Source organism: Thunnus thynnus, chromosome 7 (genome assembly GCF_963924715.1).
Source record: "Thunnus thynnus chromosome 7, fThuThy2.1, whole genome shotgun sequence".
NCBI lineage: Eukaryota > Metazoa > Chordata > Actinopteri > Scombriformes > Scombridae > Thunnus > Thunnus thynnus.
Window position 1 is genome coordinate 15,256,219 of NC_089523.1, and position 16,369 is coordinate 15,272,587.

Genomic DNA, 16,369 nt, shown 5'->3' on the forward strand with positions numbered 1-16,369 from the left:
TTTCCACATTGTCTACTCTTGCTCCTTGTAAACTTGCAAACTTGTTGAAAAATACCACTGAAAATCGATTGAGATATGAATTTATGTGGTCGCCTCAAGTCTAACAAAAATCTGATTGCATGTTGATGATAGTAGCTCATAAACGCTCTGTCATGCACTCTGAGATAATGATGATGTTTGCGGAATGTGAAGAAATGAAGATTTATGGGTATTGATGTAGTTGCTGAGGGACTCACTTTGCTTGTGATGCATGCATGAACACACACACAAAGATTTGACTCTGTCTCTGTCTTTTTATCTCTCTCCCTAAATACACACACACACACTGTAATGTGTATTATTTTGGGGATCGCACCTGTTGTAAAAGAAACTGGTCATTAAGACTGTTTGGTTGTGTGTGTGGGTGTAAATTTCCGTGCGTGTTTTATTATTGTCTGCAATGGGGCAGCTCTCACAGTCTAGTTTGAGACTCAAGCTCAAATTTAATGTTTTGACAACTTAAGAATGCCCAACAACACCTGTTAACACTCACATGAGTGCACACACAAACACACACACTGTCCCCAAACACATTTACATACATGTCCATGAACACATTCACACAGCAAATGCAAGCTCTGGCAGACAAAGGTGCGGGTGCAAATGCATTAGTGCAGTCATGCAAAGCAGGCTTGTGCACTATAAACAAGTGTGGATTCCCGGTCAGTATGTTGGGCAAGCACTCTCCCTTGGCCTCGCTCTCTGACACACACAAACACACACACACACACACACACACAGGAAGGGAGAGTTTGTGCCAGTCCTGTCCTCTCAGGTCTATTTCTGAGGCGACGGGAAAATGATCAAAGCTATGTGACCAGACTCCAGGAATGACCTTCTAACTGTCTCAGGTGTCTCTTATTACACACACGCAAATACAGACACACACACACACACACATATATATACACACATCCTCATTTACACAGCCACACGCCTACACATACAAACTCCCACACTGAAATATGGGAAGAAAAAACATGCAAAGGTTTCTCTATGTGAGGTGTCTTCACATGTCTCTGTGTTTCAGCCACATACACGTCTGTACACTCTGTCCCTCCTCAAATCCCTCACCACGTCTGAGGTGTAGAGATAAATTTAAGTGGAGGTTGCTGTAGGGACCTGTTGGTGTCAAGTATCCCCAGCTTGCACAGCATGTCAGCCATTTTCCTTCACATCTTTTCTCAGTTTCAGCTGCTAATTGTGTCCCCTCCATGTACAGCTCATAGGCCCAGGCACACACAAGAACATACTCACACATTTTCATACATTTCCCCCTTTTTGCACCTTCTCCTTGCAGAAGGTATATAGTTGTATGGAGAAGATAACTGTTCCATGCATCCACACACGTACAAAACAGCCTGATCATCACTTAATGCCGTAACTGGCATATTCTCAGTTGTTGCTATCTTAATGAAATTAACAGGATATAGTTTTGCTCAAAGGTTAGACAGCACATCTGCTAACATACACTTTGTGATCTCCATGAACTAGGATGTTAATTTTTCATCAGAAAAGATTTTTATACAATTACACTTGTTCATTCATCATTGCTAATTCCAATGATATGATGTCCTGGATCTGATATCCCACAGGAAATAAACAACCACTCAAAATTAGCCAATTTTGGCAAAGTCATTGTGTGTTTGGAGTAATTCAACTATTCCATTTTTTTATCTGCTCTCTAATAAATCCCACTATCTCCTCAATCTGCACTGAATTCCTTATTCATGTGCATGAAGAGAAAAGCATACAAGCCAAGAATCTACAATTTATTACTGTGCAGTTGTCTTTTTATTGTACCACTGCGGTGCAACAGGAAAACGTCACAGTGACCAAATAAGGTCACACTGGCAGATTCTTCTAAAGGATGTAAAATGTCAATATCCAACACTTGATTGTCACACAGTGGAAAAGTACTGAGGAGCAGTGAGTAGTAAGGATTATAATGTTGTTGCATGTATGAGGTCACTTACAGTCTTCCACAACACACATTACAAATTCTAATGGTCTTTGATATTCAGCCTCTGCAGAAACATGAGGCTGCCAATGGTCTGCAGCCAACAAGACATCTCACCCACCAATTCCTCATATGATCATCCTATGGGACAGTCAGCTTCAGTATGATCACCTGTCTGAGTGTCTCAGGCAGAAGAAAAATGTTGACACTACAGTTTCCTGGAAAGAAGCATAATATAGATAGATAGATAGATAGGTAGATAGGTAGACTGTACAAAATCTGATTGTATACAGTGCTCTCTGAGTGTGTGTGTACATGTGTTAGGGTGTTTTGTGTGTGCAAAAGGTCACATCTTAAGCAGTTCTATAAATATTCAAAGGAGATGTGACTCTTGTCAATGTCTGCTCAGATTTCGCTCATCTACACATACACACACACAGGCAAACACACACAACTTTAGATTTTGGGTCACGGCCTAGTTGAAAAGGCCTTGGCCAAGCGCTCCTTTGGTGTATCACCATTACTGAGAAGTGTTAATAGTTCCAGTGGGCTCCAAGCCAAAAAACATCTCTCTTTCTCTCAACTTGTTTCAAGCTCTGTCAAGTCTCTGCTGATGGCTCTTGGCTCAACCGAACAGGGACCACACATATACAACGGCAATATTTTCATCTTCTGACCAAGAGAAATATTGTCATTGATGCGCACACCCACAACCCACACTGGACAGCTTCATAAACCCACCACTATAACTTTCTAAGCATAAAAAGCAATTCTTCTTCTAGAAGTATGCTAACTCATCTCATGAGAAATGTAACAAAATGCTATCCTATGATGTTAATGTATATAATGTCGAATTGTTTAACCCTTCCCCTTTTTCCTTATCTCCACCCTTCTCCCCCTATAGTGTGTTTGTGTTTTTTTATTCCCAATCTCAGGCTTCAGGTCATGGGTCAGAAAGCACAGAGGTGATAAATGCTTCCAGGTCACCTCTCCTGTCTCAGGGGGTCAGGGAGAGGGTTTCTGCAGTGACAGCAACAACATGATCACTCAGCTGAAGCACCAGAGTTGAACCTCTGTGACCCGTCTCTGCTCTGTCAACCTCATACCGTTTCTACCAACCAACCATCCACAAAAGGCATCTGCTACAATCAGAACAAAAAGGGCCACGCATCACCAAAGCACAGACGTGGAACCTTCACTCTGAAATGGTAACTGAATCTGTGTGAGGTATTTTATGTTTCTGATGAACACAGCGGGAAAAGATGCCTATATTCTCAATTATGATTAGTTGGCAAACACTTGGGTGATTTATTTTCTGTAGAGAATTAGGCTCTATTTTATATGCTCTTTTTTCAATCTAGTGTTAAGAAAGTTACAGTTACAGTTCCAATGGGAGAAAAAAGCAAAATACTAATATTTATATCTCTATCAGTACAAATACACACAATAAACATTAAAAAATATTGAAATTTGATAAAATTCAAGTGTATTTTGAATAAGATGTGATACTTATTATTTATGTTGTTAATTGCACCTTACTCTACATTATTTGCATTATTACACTGCACATGCATGCACACAGCCACACACACACGTATCTGATTCAGTGACAGTGAAATGCCTGGTGTTATTTTGAGAACGTTAACAACCCAATCTCCCTCATGCTGATCAGATCCCCTCTCCCACTGTGAATCGATGCCTTGTACTCCGGCTCCCCTGCACTAAAACTAATCTAGTTGACTTTCATAACTAGTATAATCTGATTATAAATCCCCTGGTATGGACGCCACACAGAACAGTGTGGCAGAGGTCATACACCGCTTGCTGAGAAATGCCACAGGCCTGTGTTCTGACTGAAAGTGCTCTCCATTAAGCAGGAGATTACACACTCTGCTGCGTCACTGGAAAACAGAACAGTCTGCTTAGATTGTTCATAATTAACAGAACTGCTTGCTTTCCTCTGACTCCTGATGTATCTTAAATGCGGAATTCAATTTGGAAACTTCAGAGTTCAGAGTTTAGTAACTCAAATACAAGTTGTTATAGCCTCTAAAATATTTATTTGAAATCTCACAATGGTTTTTATGCTTGACTATAATAAGTTGCTATACAAAATCAGTGATATTTGTCATGCAAATTCAATCCTAGGCCCTCCTCATAGTAAAAGGGATAAAAACCTTTATTTTAAGTTTAATTCTTTGTGTGGTTTGGTGCTTTGTGTGTTAGTTAATACAACAAAAATGGCTTTTTATCGTTTGTCTGTGGGAGTCCATTGGTTTTAGTCTCTTTGGTGCAAATACACCATTCCAAAGTGTATTTTCCAATATACACCAAAATATACTGTTCACTGCTCTGATATTTGTATATTCAGTAGTACATTTTAAAGTTAAGATTCCCTAATAGTAGCTTGATCTCATGTTGAACTTAAGCGCCTCATATCCTTTTCCAGTACCTCAAATTGACTAATGTTTATGTTTAAACCAAGTCTGACATGTGGTGTTTTTCTCCTACAGCCACCACAGAGGAAAGTCCTCCCTGGTTTGTTTGGGTTAGACAGCAGAGGAATGAGGGGAGGGAGGACAGGGAGATGGGGAGGAGTGGGAGGTGAGGGGATGATGACAGGGGAAAAAGGGAGGGGGGGTTGTAAGTGAGCTTGGACAATGCTCTCTGAATTTTAAAGAGGGAATAGAAAAAGGGGAGAGGGGGAGTGGAGGTTCGGAAGAGAGAAAGGAGAAGGAGAAAAGGGTGGGTTAGGGAAACGAAGAGAGAATGGCGGCAGAAGGAGAGGAAGGGGAGCTTGTGAGGGGAGGGTTGGGGTGGGGGGTGATGGGCTAGAGGACAGGATAATTAGAGGGAGGAGAGGAGCAGAAGGGAAATGACAGAAGAAGGAAGAGAAGGAAAGTGAGGAGAAGGGGAAGGAGTGAGTCCATGCAATGGGGGAATAAAAGAATGAAGGAGGGAATGAAAAAGATGGGGATAAGGGAAAGGAGGAGGAGGTGGAGGAGGAGGAGGAGGGCAGGGACCTTGGGGTTACATTCCTGAAGTGCAACCAGCCTGGTGCAGCTCTGCTGCCCAATGTAAACACAGGGCAGAGAGGTGGACTGACAGCCTGTCACGGTGACTCATGAGAGAAAACGAGTGAATAAGACAAATGGAGAGGAAGGAAAAGGTTTAACAGGAAGAAAAGCGAGACAGAGACATATACATTAAGACAGTTTACTGTAATGTGTATCTGTTTAATGTTAGACAGAACATTCTCCTGTCTCTTTTCTCAGGAAACTCACAGACCCAATAGACTCATGTGGGCAAGTGGCCTTACATCTCCTCCTCTCTTCCCTCCTTTGACGTCACCTCACATTCTAATCTACCATCCTCTCCTCTTTCCTCCTCTTCTTTCTCTTCTCTTTTCCTCCAGTAAACCAGGGCAGAGCTACCCAGCCTCACTCCTGGCAGGTGACCACATACTGAGGTCAGAGAGACATTTTGTATCCTGTTTAAAGGGATTGTGTTCACATTGCTCTGATTATACATCATGTGCTGAATGCATAAACAGTGTTTCATTCCCCGGGCAGACGGAAATGAAGTTGCTTTAGCAGGCTAGTTCATGACAAATGTAATCAGGCTTATAGATGTGGTAGTTCAAAATAATATTCAGATGTTATTTAGTATACACAACACCAACTTCTATCAGCAGTGACAGCAAGAGAGCCATCCCCCCTCTGTGGTGCTAGTACTACATCTAGTGGTGATAAAATATATTGCAAGTGAAAAAAAAACCTAATTGGGGTAAATTTTATGAATACATTTCTATTACTGTAAGCCCCCAGTGAAACATAGTAAATTGTCTAAATACAGTCTACTGCAGCAGTTCAAAGAGGATATTCTGACCACATGGTAAAGCAAACAAAAATGTAACTCTTCCCACAACACAATAAAAATTACATTTGATGAGTTTAATTGGTTGTACATTTCAGTGGTTTCCGAAGACAAATGAGATAAAATCAAAAGCAATGCCAAACAAACAATTCAAGTGTGGGCAGTGTTTCATATAGATTTAGGAAACAAAAGCAGCCCTTTGAGATTGTTTGGTAATTCCATGGAAGGAGGAATAACAGGAGCCTCCTTACCCAGAATAGTGTAAACAGAGTAAATGATATACATATTTCTGAAGAAAAAAACATAAAATTAAATAAATATTTAGAAAAATAGCATACAAAAGGGTGTTTTTCAGGTAAGAAGAGTCAGCTGAGGGAACAAAATGGCAGCATTGTGAAAACAACCAAAATATTATTTCAGGGTAACGGCAATTTAATGAACAAAAAAAGAAAAAAGAAAAAAAAAAACTTTCCCTTCATGTATTCAATATTGCACACCAGAATCTTGGAATACTGGATTCAGCTGCATACTGCAGAAAATGCAGAAAAAGTGCAAAGAACTAATTCACGTGCAAACACTGTATTCTGACATCTGTCATCTTTTCTGCAGTCACATACTTTTTTTTTTTTTTTACAGCTTCTGCTGCTTCTCCTGCTTATGAATGAAAACAAATGAAAGAGTCGAACTGTGGACACATATTATGGAACTACAGATCCTTTTGGTGGATTTCAAAATACTAACTAGACAGGATAAACATTGACTGTTCTATTATTATGAAATTTAAAAATATATGTATTTCCACAAAGCCAAATACTAAAGACAACAGAAATGCAGGGCTATTTGAGGAAATTAGGAAAATTAAGGAATTCTGAAGTGTAACAACATTACACTGTATTTAAAAATGATACAACAGCCCAAAAGGGACACTTCCAGCAAGTGTAACAAATCACTCAAGCCCATAGAGGTCAGTGTAATAATAAAATATATAGTTTGTCAAGCTTTAAATACAATAATTTTTTCTATTGATGGTGTTTGTCACAGTGCTGGGAAGTATTTCCCTCAAACAGTACACAACAACAATCTCGTCACAAAACCACTAGAAAAGTCCTTTTTTTTTTGAGAAGCAAACTTTTCTCAGTTGAATGACACACTGTACTTCACCAGCAAAAGCATACGATTAACAATTACTTCCTCAAACACTTAAAAGTCACAAGTGTCAGTGAAATGTCAACAGGATGCAGTCCCTAGTGAGTCACCAACTCTTGTAGACACTGGCTTGTCACCGACCGACTGGCTTCTCAGTCGGTCACAAATGTAATGTACACTGTAGTGACATACACTTTCAATTCTAGATTCTAGAAGATTTTTTAGATTTTTAAAATAAAAATCGGATATTCTTTGCCAGTTCACCACTCAAGATGCTTCTTCCTCTTTGTTGATGCCTCTGAGGACTATTACCTCCCTAGAATGGAAAAATATAAAGGAAAGAATTATAGGAAGGAATGAGGTCAATGTGACATTGTAGTAATACAAAATGTGTGCCATGTTCTGTATATGATGTATGTTACAACATTTTAGAGCAACTGAGATTAATGAAAATCTTCATCAGCTTAATTTTTACATTACTCATGTATGTAATTAAAGAACTGCGACATGTGGGCAGTTGTGTCTGGTAAACACCCACTTACTCTGGCCTCACAGCTCCTGCTGCTGCTCCTGAAAACCAGAAGGAAACTGCTGTAAGTTTTTGCACTTCACTTTAAAGATATTAATACTGAATCTCTCAGTATCCTCACAACCAGAAATGTAAATATTTGTAAAACAGCTATATTGTTACAAATTTAAGTTCTCTTGTCTCCTTACCTGCCTGTCTTTGTTTCCTGCATGTCCACAGGAGCAACAGTAGCCCAATCACGACAACCGCCACTGCACAGATGGCTGCTACCATCATAGTATGATCGCCAGGTTTCTTATCTGTTTTCTGGGGTACACCTTTGGATGAGAACAAAATGTGTATCACAGTCAAGAATGTAAGTACTGGGACGGATGAGTTTGAAGCATGAATTTTATGTTTTTCTTATTGTCAGCAAATCTGATTTGAAGACCAAAACTGACAATGTATTAGTCTATTTCTCAATATTTTCCAACTTCTCAGCCCCAAGCCTATGTGTGTCTTCTGAAAATTTAAAAAGGAAAAAGGCTAAATAATGTTCTAAAAGAGCTGGTCACTGTAATTTTTAGCAAACATTACTCAAACAGGAGTCGATTGCTGGGAACTATTTTCAGCTGTGGATTTGTTACACAACAGGAAGGTGATCACTTGATGGTTGGTGTCATTATTTTTATGGGATTTGTTGATAAAAAATATAAATCACCAGACTTACCCTTTAAAGGGTCAGTTCACCCAAGTTACAAAAAAACTCTACCCATTTTCCCTCCCTTATAATGTAGCCATACAGTTAGTTTTTTCTTTATATATGCACTGGTTTTGGGATACCTGTCCCAGCCTCCACCCACCATCAATAAAGGTGAATGTTACCTTTTTTGTGGGGCTAACAGGATTGAAAAATGACTTTCATTTACAAAATTCAAATTCAAATTCACACTACCTAACAATATAATTTACACACAAACACAAACGCAGTTTTATCATGTTCAGAACTTTGTAACTTGGGTGAAAGGGCCCTTTACCAAAAATGGATGATGAGACACATAACTTTATTGCTGATGACTATTGCATCAGCAAAATATAGGATGAGAGATGGTGCAGCATTTTGGCTGTGGTATGAACAAGCTATTCTACTGTAGCGTTGTGTAAGCTTTACAATGTCCTCACAGAAAAACAAACTCTAAACTCTTCTGCCAAAGTCAAACTATAAAATTGACAAGGAAGATGTAAAAGTGCACAATGCAAAAATTTCCCTCACACATTCCTCAAACATGGAGCCATCACTAATCGCTTGCCAAGGGGTTTTCATTGCCCTTCACACTTCCCAAAACTTGTCCAGTGGTTGAAAGCATAAAACAGACTTTGATGAAGAAACCATCAGGACTGGTTATTTTTGGAGTTAAGTACTCACAGACTTTGAACAACTCTGAGGTGACGTTGCCCACAGAGCAGCTGAGAAACTTCTGCTCTCCATAGGAACAGTTGAAGGATGCAGTGCTGGAACTGTTGAACAACATGGTGTTTGGATCAGGCACTTCGCTGCTGTTCAAAACTTTCCACATCTGGCTGCTGGTATTCCCAGTCACAGCTCCGCTCCACCTCATCTTCCTTTGTGGGTAGCCACCTTGTGATGCACATATCACCAGGCAACTATAGCCATGGTTTTTATCACAGGATATTGTGACATTAGGTTTGCTGTAGTTGGCTTAAAGAAAGAGAGACAGAAAATGTGCACTGTCAGGTAGCATGTCAAGGTTTCTGAAACTTAATTTAATTAAAAATGAACTATGCAAAGGGTTTTCACAAGGCCTCCTTAGGTTGAAGATCACACACTCACAGACAAATTGCCAATACAGAGTGATGAAAGGGTGGATCAAAGCAAAGTATTTTGTTTTTTGTGCTATAAGGAATTCACAGATAGATAACTTAGAATAAGTTCTGATGCCATCTTTGTACCACAAACTGATAATGTAATCTCTTGAAACTTCTCTGTGAGTGAGATTTCCTTCATCCCAAACAGCACATCTCTGGTTGCAAATCCAGCTGCCTTAAACTGTAAAATTGACAGTAAAGTCAAGTTTTAAACTTATAAATACATTTTTGCACAAAATGAGGACTGTGGATTTTGCCCCCATCACTTTCATTGTAAGTGCATTTGAAGGGGATCTTGTATGCTCTTACATATATTTGTTAGTGATAAAAGCAAACAACATAATATACTATAATAACATAATACTCTAAAATAAGCCAGTATGCTTATGAATACTTTTATTTTTGAGACTTATAGCACATTTTGCTGATAATACTAGTACTTTTCCTTGAGTAACATTTTGAATTCAGGAGTTTTACTTGTAATGGAGTAGTTTTAGACTACAGTATTTCTACTTTTACTTAAGTAAATACCGCTACTGCCAGTCACTAACTTGATCTGTCTGTCTTTTGGCGTGCATTCAACCCATTAACACACACACTCACACACCGATGGCAGCAAACTACAATGCAGTGTATTTTTCCATCATAGTGCTGCAAAAAGTTATAAACCAAAACTCCCACTCTTACCTGTGACACTGAGGTGTATATCTGTTGGAGTAACTTGATTGTTACTGTATTGGATAATGCAACGATAGTTTCCACTGTGTGAGACTTTTAAGTTGAACATCTGCACAGCTAGTCCAGTCTTGTTCAGTCTGGTGTTCTCCCACGACTTTGATACATTTTTTGATGCATGGTAGCCATTCACAAATTCGTTGTCCCTCTGAAGGTAGAACAAGTTAATCGTCCTTTGTTTTTCAGGGGGGCAGTGAAAGGTCACATTTTGACCAACCTCCCCTCTGAGCGAAGTCTGAACCACACTTTCTGGGGGAGAAACAAAAGCAGGAATAAAGTGTTAGAGCATACTGAAAACCATTTGTGAAATAGAAGTCATCAGAGAGAAAAATTTAACGTACAACCTGGTAGTGTCAAATAGTAAAACTGTTAACAAAATGGCTCACCATTTTGACATTTGACTTGAACTCAACAGGAGCAATTTACATTACGTAAGTGAACAGTTCTCACTTTAGCCTGTGAGTGGGCGTGAAGAGAAGGGGTTTTTGTTTTAAGAACTCCTCTTCATGACATGGCAGACCAATCTCAGTTCCTCTCTTTTTGTGTGAAATACATGACGAGTAGCGTCCCTTTTACATGATCTAAAGGTCATGATATCGAAAATGAAGTTACTGTGAACTATAAAAATTTTTAAGTTTTTCAGTTTAGTTTTCCTTTTCATTGTCTTTCTGGTCACGTGATGAATGTACAGTAAGTCCAATATTCACTCTCCTTTTAGCTCTGTTTTGACTGTCCACCCTCTTCTGAGAAATCTATTTTTGTGTTGTTTCTTTACCAGTCAGTCACCAGTGGTGGAATGTAACTACATACATTTACTCAAGTGCTGTACTTAAGTACAAAGTTGAGGTACTTGTACTTTACTTGAGTATTTCCATTTCATGCTACTTTGTAATTCTACTCCACTACATTTCAGAAGGGAATACAGTACCACTTTGTCTACACAATATTTTGAGAATAAGACAGATTTTATAAGATTTTATATTTTGCAGGTTCAGTTTAAATGCTAGTAATCTACCCAAAGTATCAGAAATAGGTTCCACATTGATGAACTACAACATTAAAATGCTCTTAAATGTATTTGTTAGTGATAAAAGCAATTTGGGGTTCAGTATCTTGCCCAAGCACACTTCAACATGTGGACAGGAGGAGCTGGGAATCAAACCACCAACATTGTGATTAGTGAACAACCTGCTCTACCTCCTGAGCCACAGTGGCCCAGGTGTTTTAGCACATTGCTGAAAACAGCTTCCTGCTGCTGCAGGAAATGCGGTCAACACTGCAGGTTTGTATTATAACACATCAGTTTAGTAGTGCTGATGTCACTAATCCTTTTTCGTAAAATCTATTCAGATAACTTGTTTCACTGAAGATGCACTGATATGAAGGAACTACTCACCTGTGACAGAAAAGAACCCTATTACAGCCAAAACCAGAGTCAGAGGCCGTAGGGAAAGCCATTGGTTTCTTGGGAGAAGGAATGAAAAATAAAATATGTTAAATAATGATAATTGTTTACATGGTCACCCGGGTAACAGTGTAGCACTATAGTAACAATAAGAAAGAGATACATTCACACAATTTGACAGACAGACAGCCACAAACAGGCACAAAAACTAGATGCTCACATTACAAATAATACTTTTTGACTGTACCCAGAGATAGCCTGAATATTGGTTCCATATGTGCTCACATGGACTGATCATCAAATCCTCTGTCACCATTAGTCATACTTTCTAAAGCTGAAATGATTGTGTTACCTCTCATTTACAAAAACAAGGACACACAAGGATCTAATCAATTTGTTTCTTTCTGGATGGGGAGCTTTATATTACTAGTTCCTCGTAGAGTTGACTCCAATTTAGAGTAAAACAACTTCAATTTAAAAGTCAGGACCATTATGGATAGAAATACTTGTTACAATTATAACTCCAGGAAATAAAAATAACTGAGTAAATAGTGAGTAAATAACTCTGTGACACAGGCAGCAGTAGCTCTATTAAGTGATGCCAGGTCACAAACCTGTATTATTGTTTGGTTTTACTCGGTTACATGGTTGGATACTACAGCTATGTTGTCAACTACTGTCAAGTAGTTGTTTGAGATCTTTCAACACCTGTTAGTTATTTCCGGAAAAGGTTTTGTGGTTGACTTGCTGTAAAACTACACCCAGCAGTAAACAGAAAAGGCAAGTTAATCAGGGAGTATTCAATTTCTTGAAGGGACTACAGTAATCTTCACTTCCATGGCTACATCACTAGCCGCTCTGTTGAAAGCATCATAAAAATTCACAAGTACTGATAAGGGTGGGACTCAAGGCCATGTACAGCTATGAATATGGTGCATGAATCATGCACACATGATGTCCACCTTCTCCATAATCATGAAACAGAAAATGAGAGTACTTACCGAAAGCACTGTAGATTCCAACTCAATGCCTGTCAAAAAGACAAACAAGTTAATCACTGATAGGATAGATTTTCCTTTCATTTAATTTGTTTGGTTTTTCTTTTCTTGAAGTCGGTGCACAACAGCATTAATCATGCTTCAATAAATTTGAGTGGCAAGTTTATGATAGAGTGCTCATGCAACAATCTCAACTGGCCGTGTCTGATGTTAATCATTTGTTTCTGTGTATCAGATTTGGCCAGTAGATAATTTGCTCTGAATTAGCAGGTGAATGGTTGATTTATTTTTCATAACTTTTTGTAAATCTATACCTCAGTCATGTCTCCTGACCATTAAAGGATAGTAGTGACACTGTAGTTGCTGCTTTTTTATGGCTGCAACTGCAACAACTTACATACTATTACATTTAGTTTTTCAAAATGACATTGTCTGTGAAATCAATTGAATCATTTGTATCTATACACAAACACACAAAAAATCTTATCTTAAATGTCTGACAGACCCCTCACAGTCTTGAGTGAGTAAAATGATTTCTGCCACCCTGAAAGGACACACCCAAAATGTTTTCAATATACATCAAGTTAGAAAGTCCCAGTTAGTAGTATCAGAGAAAATACATGGCAGGGTGTATCCCTCCACCTGCAAGGGGAAACTGCTGTCTAGTTTTCTATTGTTTTGTATTATAGAAACCAACATTTTAATTGAGTGGTTTCTTTCATCTTGTAGACCCTTGCATTACCTAGCTGCTACTCGCATTATAAAATGTTCTGTTTATTAACTTTTTAAATTAGCATGACAAGTGCTGAAAGTATCAGTCAGTTAGTGTATTTCTGTGTATTAGTGTGTGAAACCTCACTTTCTCCCAGGGAGAAACACTGATTTCAAAAGAGGTGTTTAGAAACTAGTAAGTTTATCTACTGAGTATAAAATAGTTCATAAGGAAATAAATTTCTTTTGTGACTCCTCGTCTACAGTCCTGCTGATAGTAACCTAAAATCTCAAAAAATTCCCAGGGGGAAAACAATATGTGAAATCTTTTAGTTACAGGCAATGGTGTAACAGGAAAAGTACAAGGAAAAAGACAGTGAAAGCTGTCTGCAAGTCAAAATGTCACACACCTTGTCTTCATAGACACCAGGTCTCACCTTACTTAAACATACATAAACAATACAATACAATATATACATACATATATATATATATATATATATATATATATATATATATATATATATAGTCCAGAAGTTACCTGGGCTCCTTTTGCTCCCTTTTGCATTGAACACACAAATTCGTAGAATATTGCAACAAAAAAGAACCTTAATACAAAAAAGGACCAGGGAAAACACCACCACATACACGAGTCATCATAATGAGTGACTTTATAGCAGCAGTGCCTGATCTTAGCAGAAACCACAGGAAATTCCCAAGGGCCATTTAACTGCCGACTGTACAGTAACTGATCTGTCCAGTTTCAGGACAAGTGATACCAGAGGGATTGTGAAAGTTATATTAACAACTATGGAATTCATCATTTTTTCTTCATAGAGTTGATACAGATTTAGTTTTCCCTCATTTCTTTTGTCACAACAGTACTTATAATGTAGCAGTCATCAAATCTTGCTGTCTTCATAGCTAAGTGTTAACAGTTAGAGTAGTGATTGTATGTTTAAATAATCATCCACTAGTATGGGGATTCCCACATGACGTAACATGATTTACAAAGCACTATTTGGCCTGCTGCCTTGTTTTGAGTCAGTCAACACATGCGTCTTATCACACTTTGGCTACTGAGGTACCGGCCAAACTCAACTGAGTTTCTCCCGTGGAAACTAAGTGAAACTTACTTTGAGTGAAAACAGAAAGGACTGCAAAGACTTTTCTCGGGTGAAACTGAGTGCTGTATTATTATACTGTACTATTGAGATGAGAAACTTGTGGCAGAAGAGGTTTATTTATTTAGCTGCACTTGCTACACAGCTGCACCTTATTTTTTTTTTCAAGAAACACAAAACACAAGCTTACTTTCTGTTTCCTTTCTCATTTTCAATCATTTAGGGCTCATTAAATGATTATCTACATAGTTAAATCACAAAATAGTGTATACTTTCATTATCAATTCCCGGTCTTGTTATATACGTATCTTCAACTGTTCAAACTCTGGTCAGCCACATATATAATCAGCAAATACATGTATATACACAAGTGGAAGTGATTTACACTGTTGCACGTATCATGCATTGACACAGACAGTTGTAAAAAGTAATGTATTTCATCATTACTTTCTCTTGTGCTATCTGTCTTATTCTCAAATACTGTGTACACAAAGCAGAGTAACTGTCTAGACTTTTAAAATCCATGAACGCATGTTTGCACATACTTACTGTACACTAGACAATCTGGATCTGACAGAGGGCAAAGTTATTTTCTGATATGCATGTTGATCATGTACAGTCTAGCAACTAAAACAACACTTGACACTTGAAACCAATGTTTTTCCTGTCAAGGATTTGATTCTCAAAGGTTAAGAGACCAGACACACATATATACGCACACACCCACACCCAAACAAACACTCACAGAACCTTCACGGGCTGCAGCTCAGTGGCTTTTCAAGTATTTCTTTCATACAGAAATGTTATGACATGACAGCGAATGACATTCTTTCTTTCTGACATCTACATTTAATAGCGATAAATAGTAAAAGGGATTGTTTTCAAAAGAGACAAGAAACAGGAAAGAGGAAAAAACAACTCTTACCATCATGCTGCCTTGCCGTCTGTGTGTGTGTGAGACTAAGAGCGAGGGACTTCCTCTTCATAAAAGAAACTTCGAAGGGTGGAGCTATATGAGTCATTTCATTTTTTTTTACATGCGTTATATCTGTGTCAGCAATAAACAACCTGAAGAATCAGCCTGAAGACTCACACATGTAGTCCTAATCTAGTTGTAAAAAGACTTAGCAAATTTTAGAAACAAAACACTGTGTGTAACTGATGTTTGTTTTGCTGAGATTCAGCTTGAATATATTACTAACTGTTGGGCAGCCAGTGAACGTTTTCATAGACTGATGTCTGTGACGTTTGTGCATGGTTGTTATGTGGGTGTTTGTCACCTAAAGCATCAGGAAGCTTGGCAAACTTCCCTGTTTGCCCTGTTCAACTCAGACTCACCTGACAATGTGACATAAATTCGTTGGAAGGGAACACAATTATTTGCCATAACAGAAACAGCAGTGTTTTTGGAATAAGTCACCATGATAGTTAGTGCTTCTCAGTGTGGGGGAGGGAGGAAACTAACCCTACTGTAATGACCCCATCAACGACGACTACGCAGACTTTCATTGGACATAGTGTAACTTGCTGTAGCAAAAAGCCACAAGCAAGGAAGCACTCTCTACTCACTTCTTCAACTTAGAGTTGAACTGTCTTCACTCGTTAAAATCTGGCATAAAGCACTGACAGACAGTTTGAAGTGGGAAAAGGTTTTACTGCTACTGCACAACTGATATGTGTTATAAATACCTATAATCTTGATTATTATTTTTTGCTGATTAAAAAAAAACTTGAATAAATTCATAGTAATGGAATAAAAAGGTCATATTGGAGAAGTGAAACCAATGAGTGTCTTTAATGACTAAAGCCTTAAGTTTCCATGAGCAAATCTCTATTGCATATGACCAATTTGCCATTAGGCTCTTGTGTGGAGCCAACAGTATATGAGAACAAGAAGAGCAGAAATCAAATGTTGTTGTGAGTCAAGTGAGGTCTCCTTCTCACTTGACTCATCCCTTATATTTCAGTTTGGCTTGTTAC

At 38.4% G+C, this 16,369-nt stretch overlaps 1 protein-coding gene across 1 annotated transcript; it reads right to left on the minus strand.

Moving 5' to 3' along the window:
- Positions 1 to 5,931: 5,931 nt before the first annotated feature.
- On the minus strand, positions 5,932 to 15,387 carry LOC137185981 (T-lymphocyte activation antigen CD86). The gene is made up of 8 exons (XM_067594553.1): positions 15,315 to 15,387; positions 12,558 to 12,586; positions 11,548 to 11,615; positions 10,104 to 10,400; positions 8,956 to 9,249; positions 7,739 to 7,867; positions 7,564 to 7,591; positions 5,932 to 7,337 (listed from the first exon to the last, which is right to left on the minus strand). The coding sequence occupies exons 1-8, from the start codon at positions 15,318 to 15,320 to the stop codon at positions 7,289 to 7,291; spliced, it is 900 nt and encodes a 299-aa protein (XP_067450654.1). The 5' UTR covers positions 15,321 to 15,387; the 3' UTR covers positions 5,932 to 7,288.
- Between the last annotated feature and the right edge of the window lie 982 nt (positions 15,388 to 16,369).

What these genes read in the sequence shown, in the direction of transcription:
- LOC137185981 (XM_067594553.1), bottom strand. An exon ending in TGGAATCTACAGTGCTTTCG is followed by an intron (nt 11,616 to 12,557) that starts GTAAGTACTCTC and finishes CCTTCTCCCAAG; the next exon opens with AAACCAATGGCTTTCCCTAC. An exon ending in CTCAGAGTTGTTCAAAGTCT is followed by an intron (nt 7,868 to 8,955) that starts GTGAGTACTTAA and finishes TCTCATCCAAAG; the next exon opens with GTGTACCCCAGAAAACAGAT.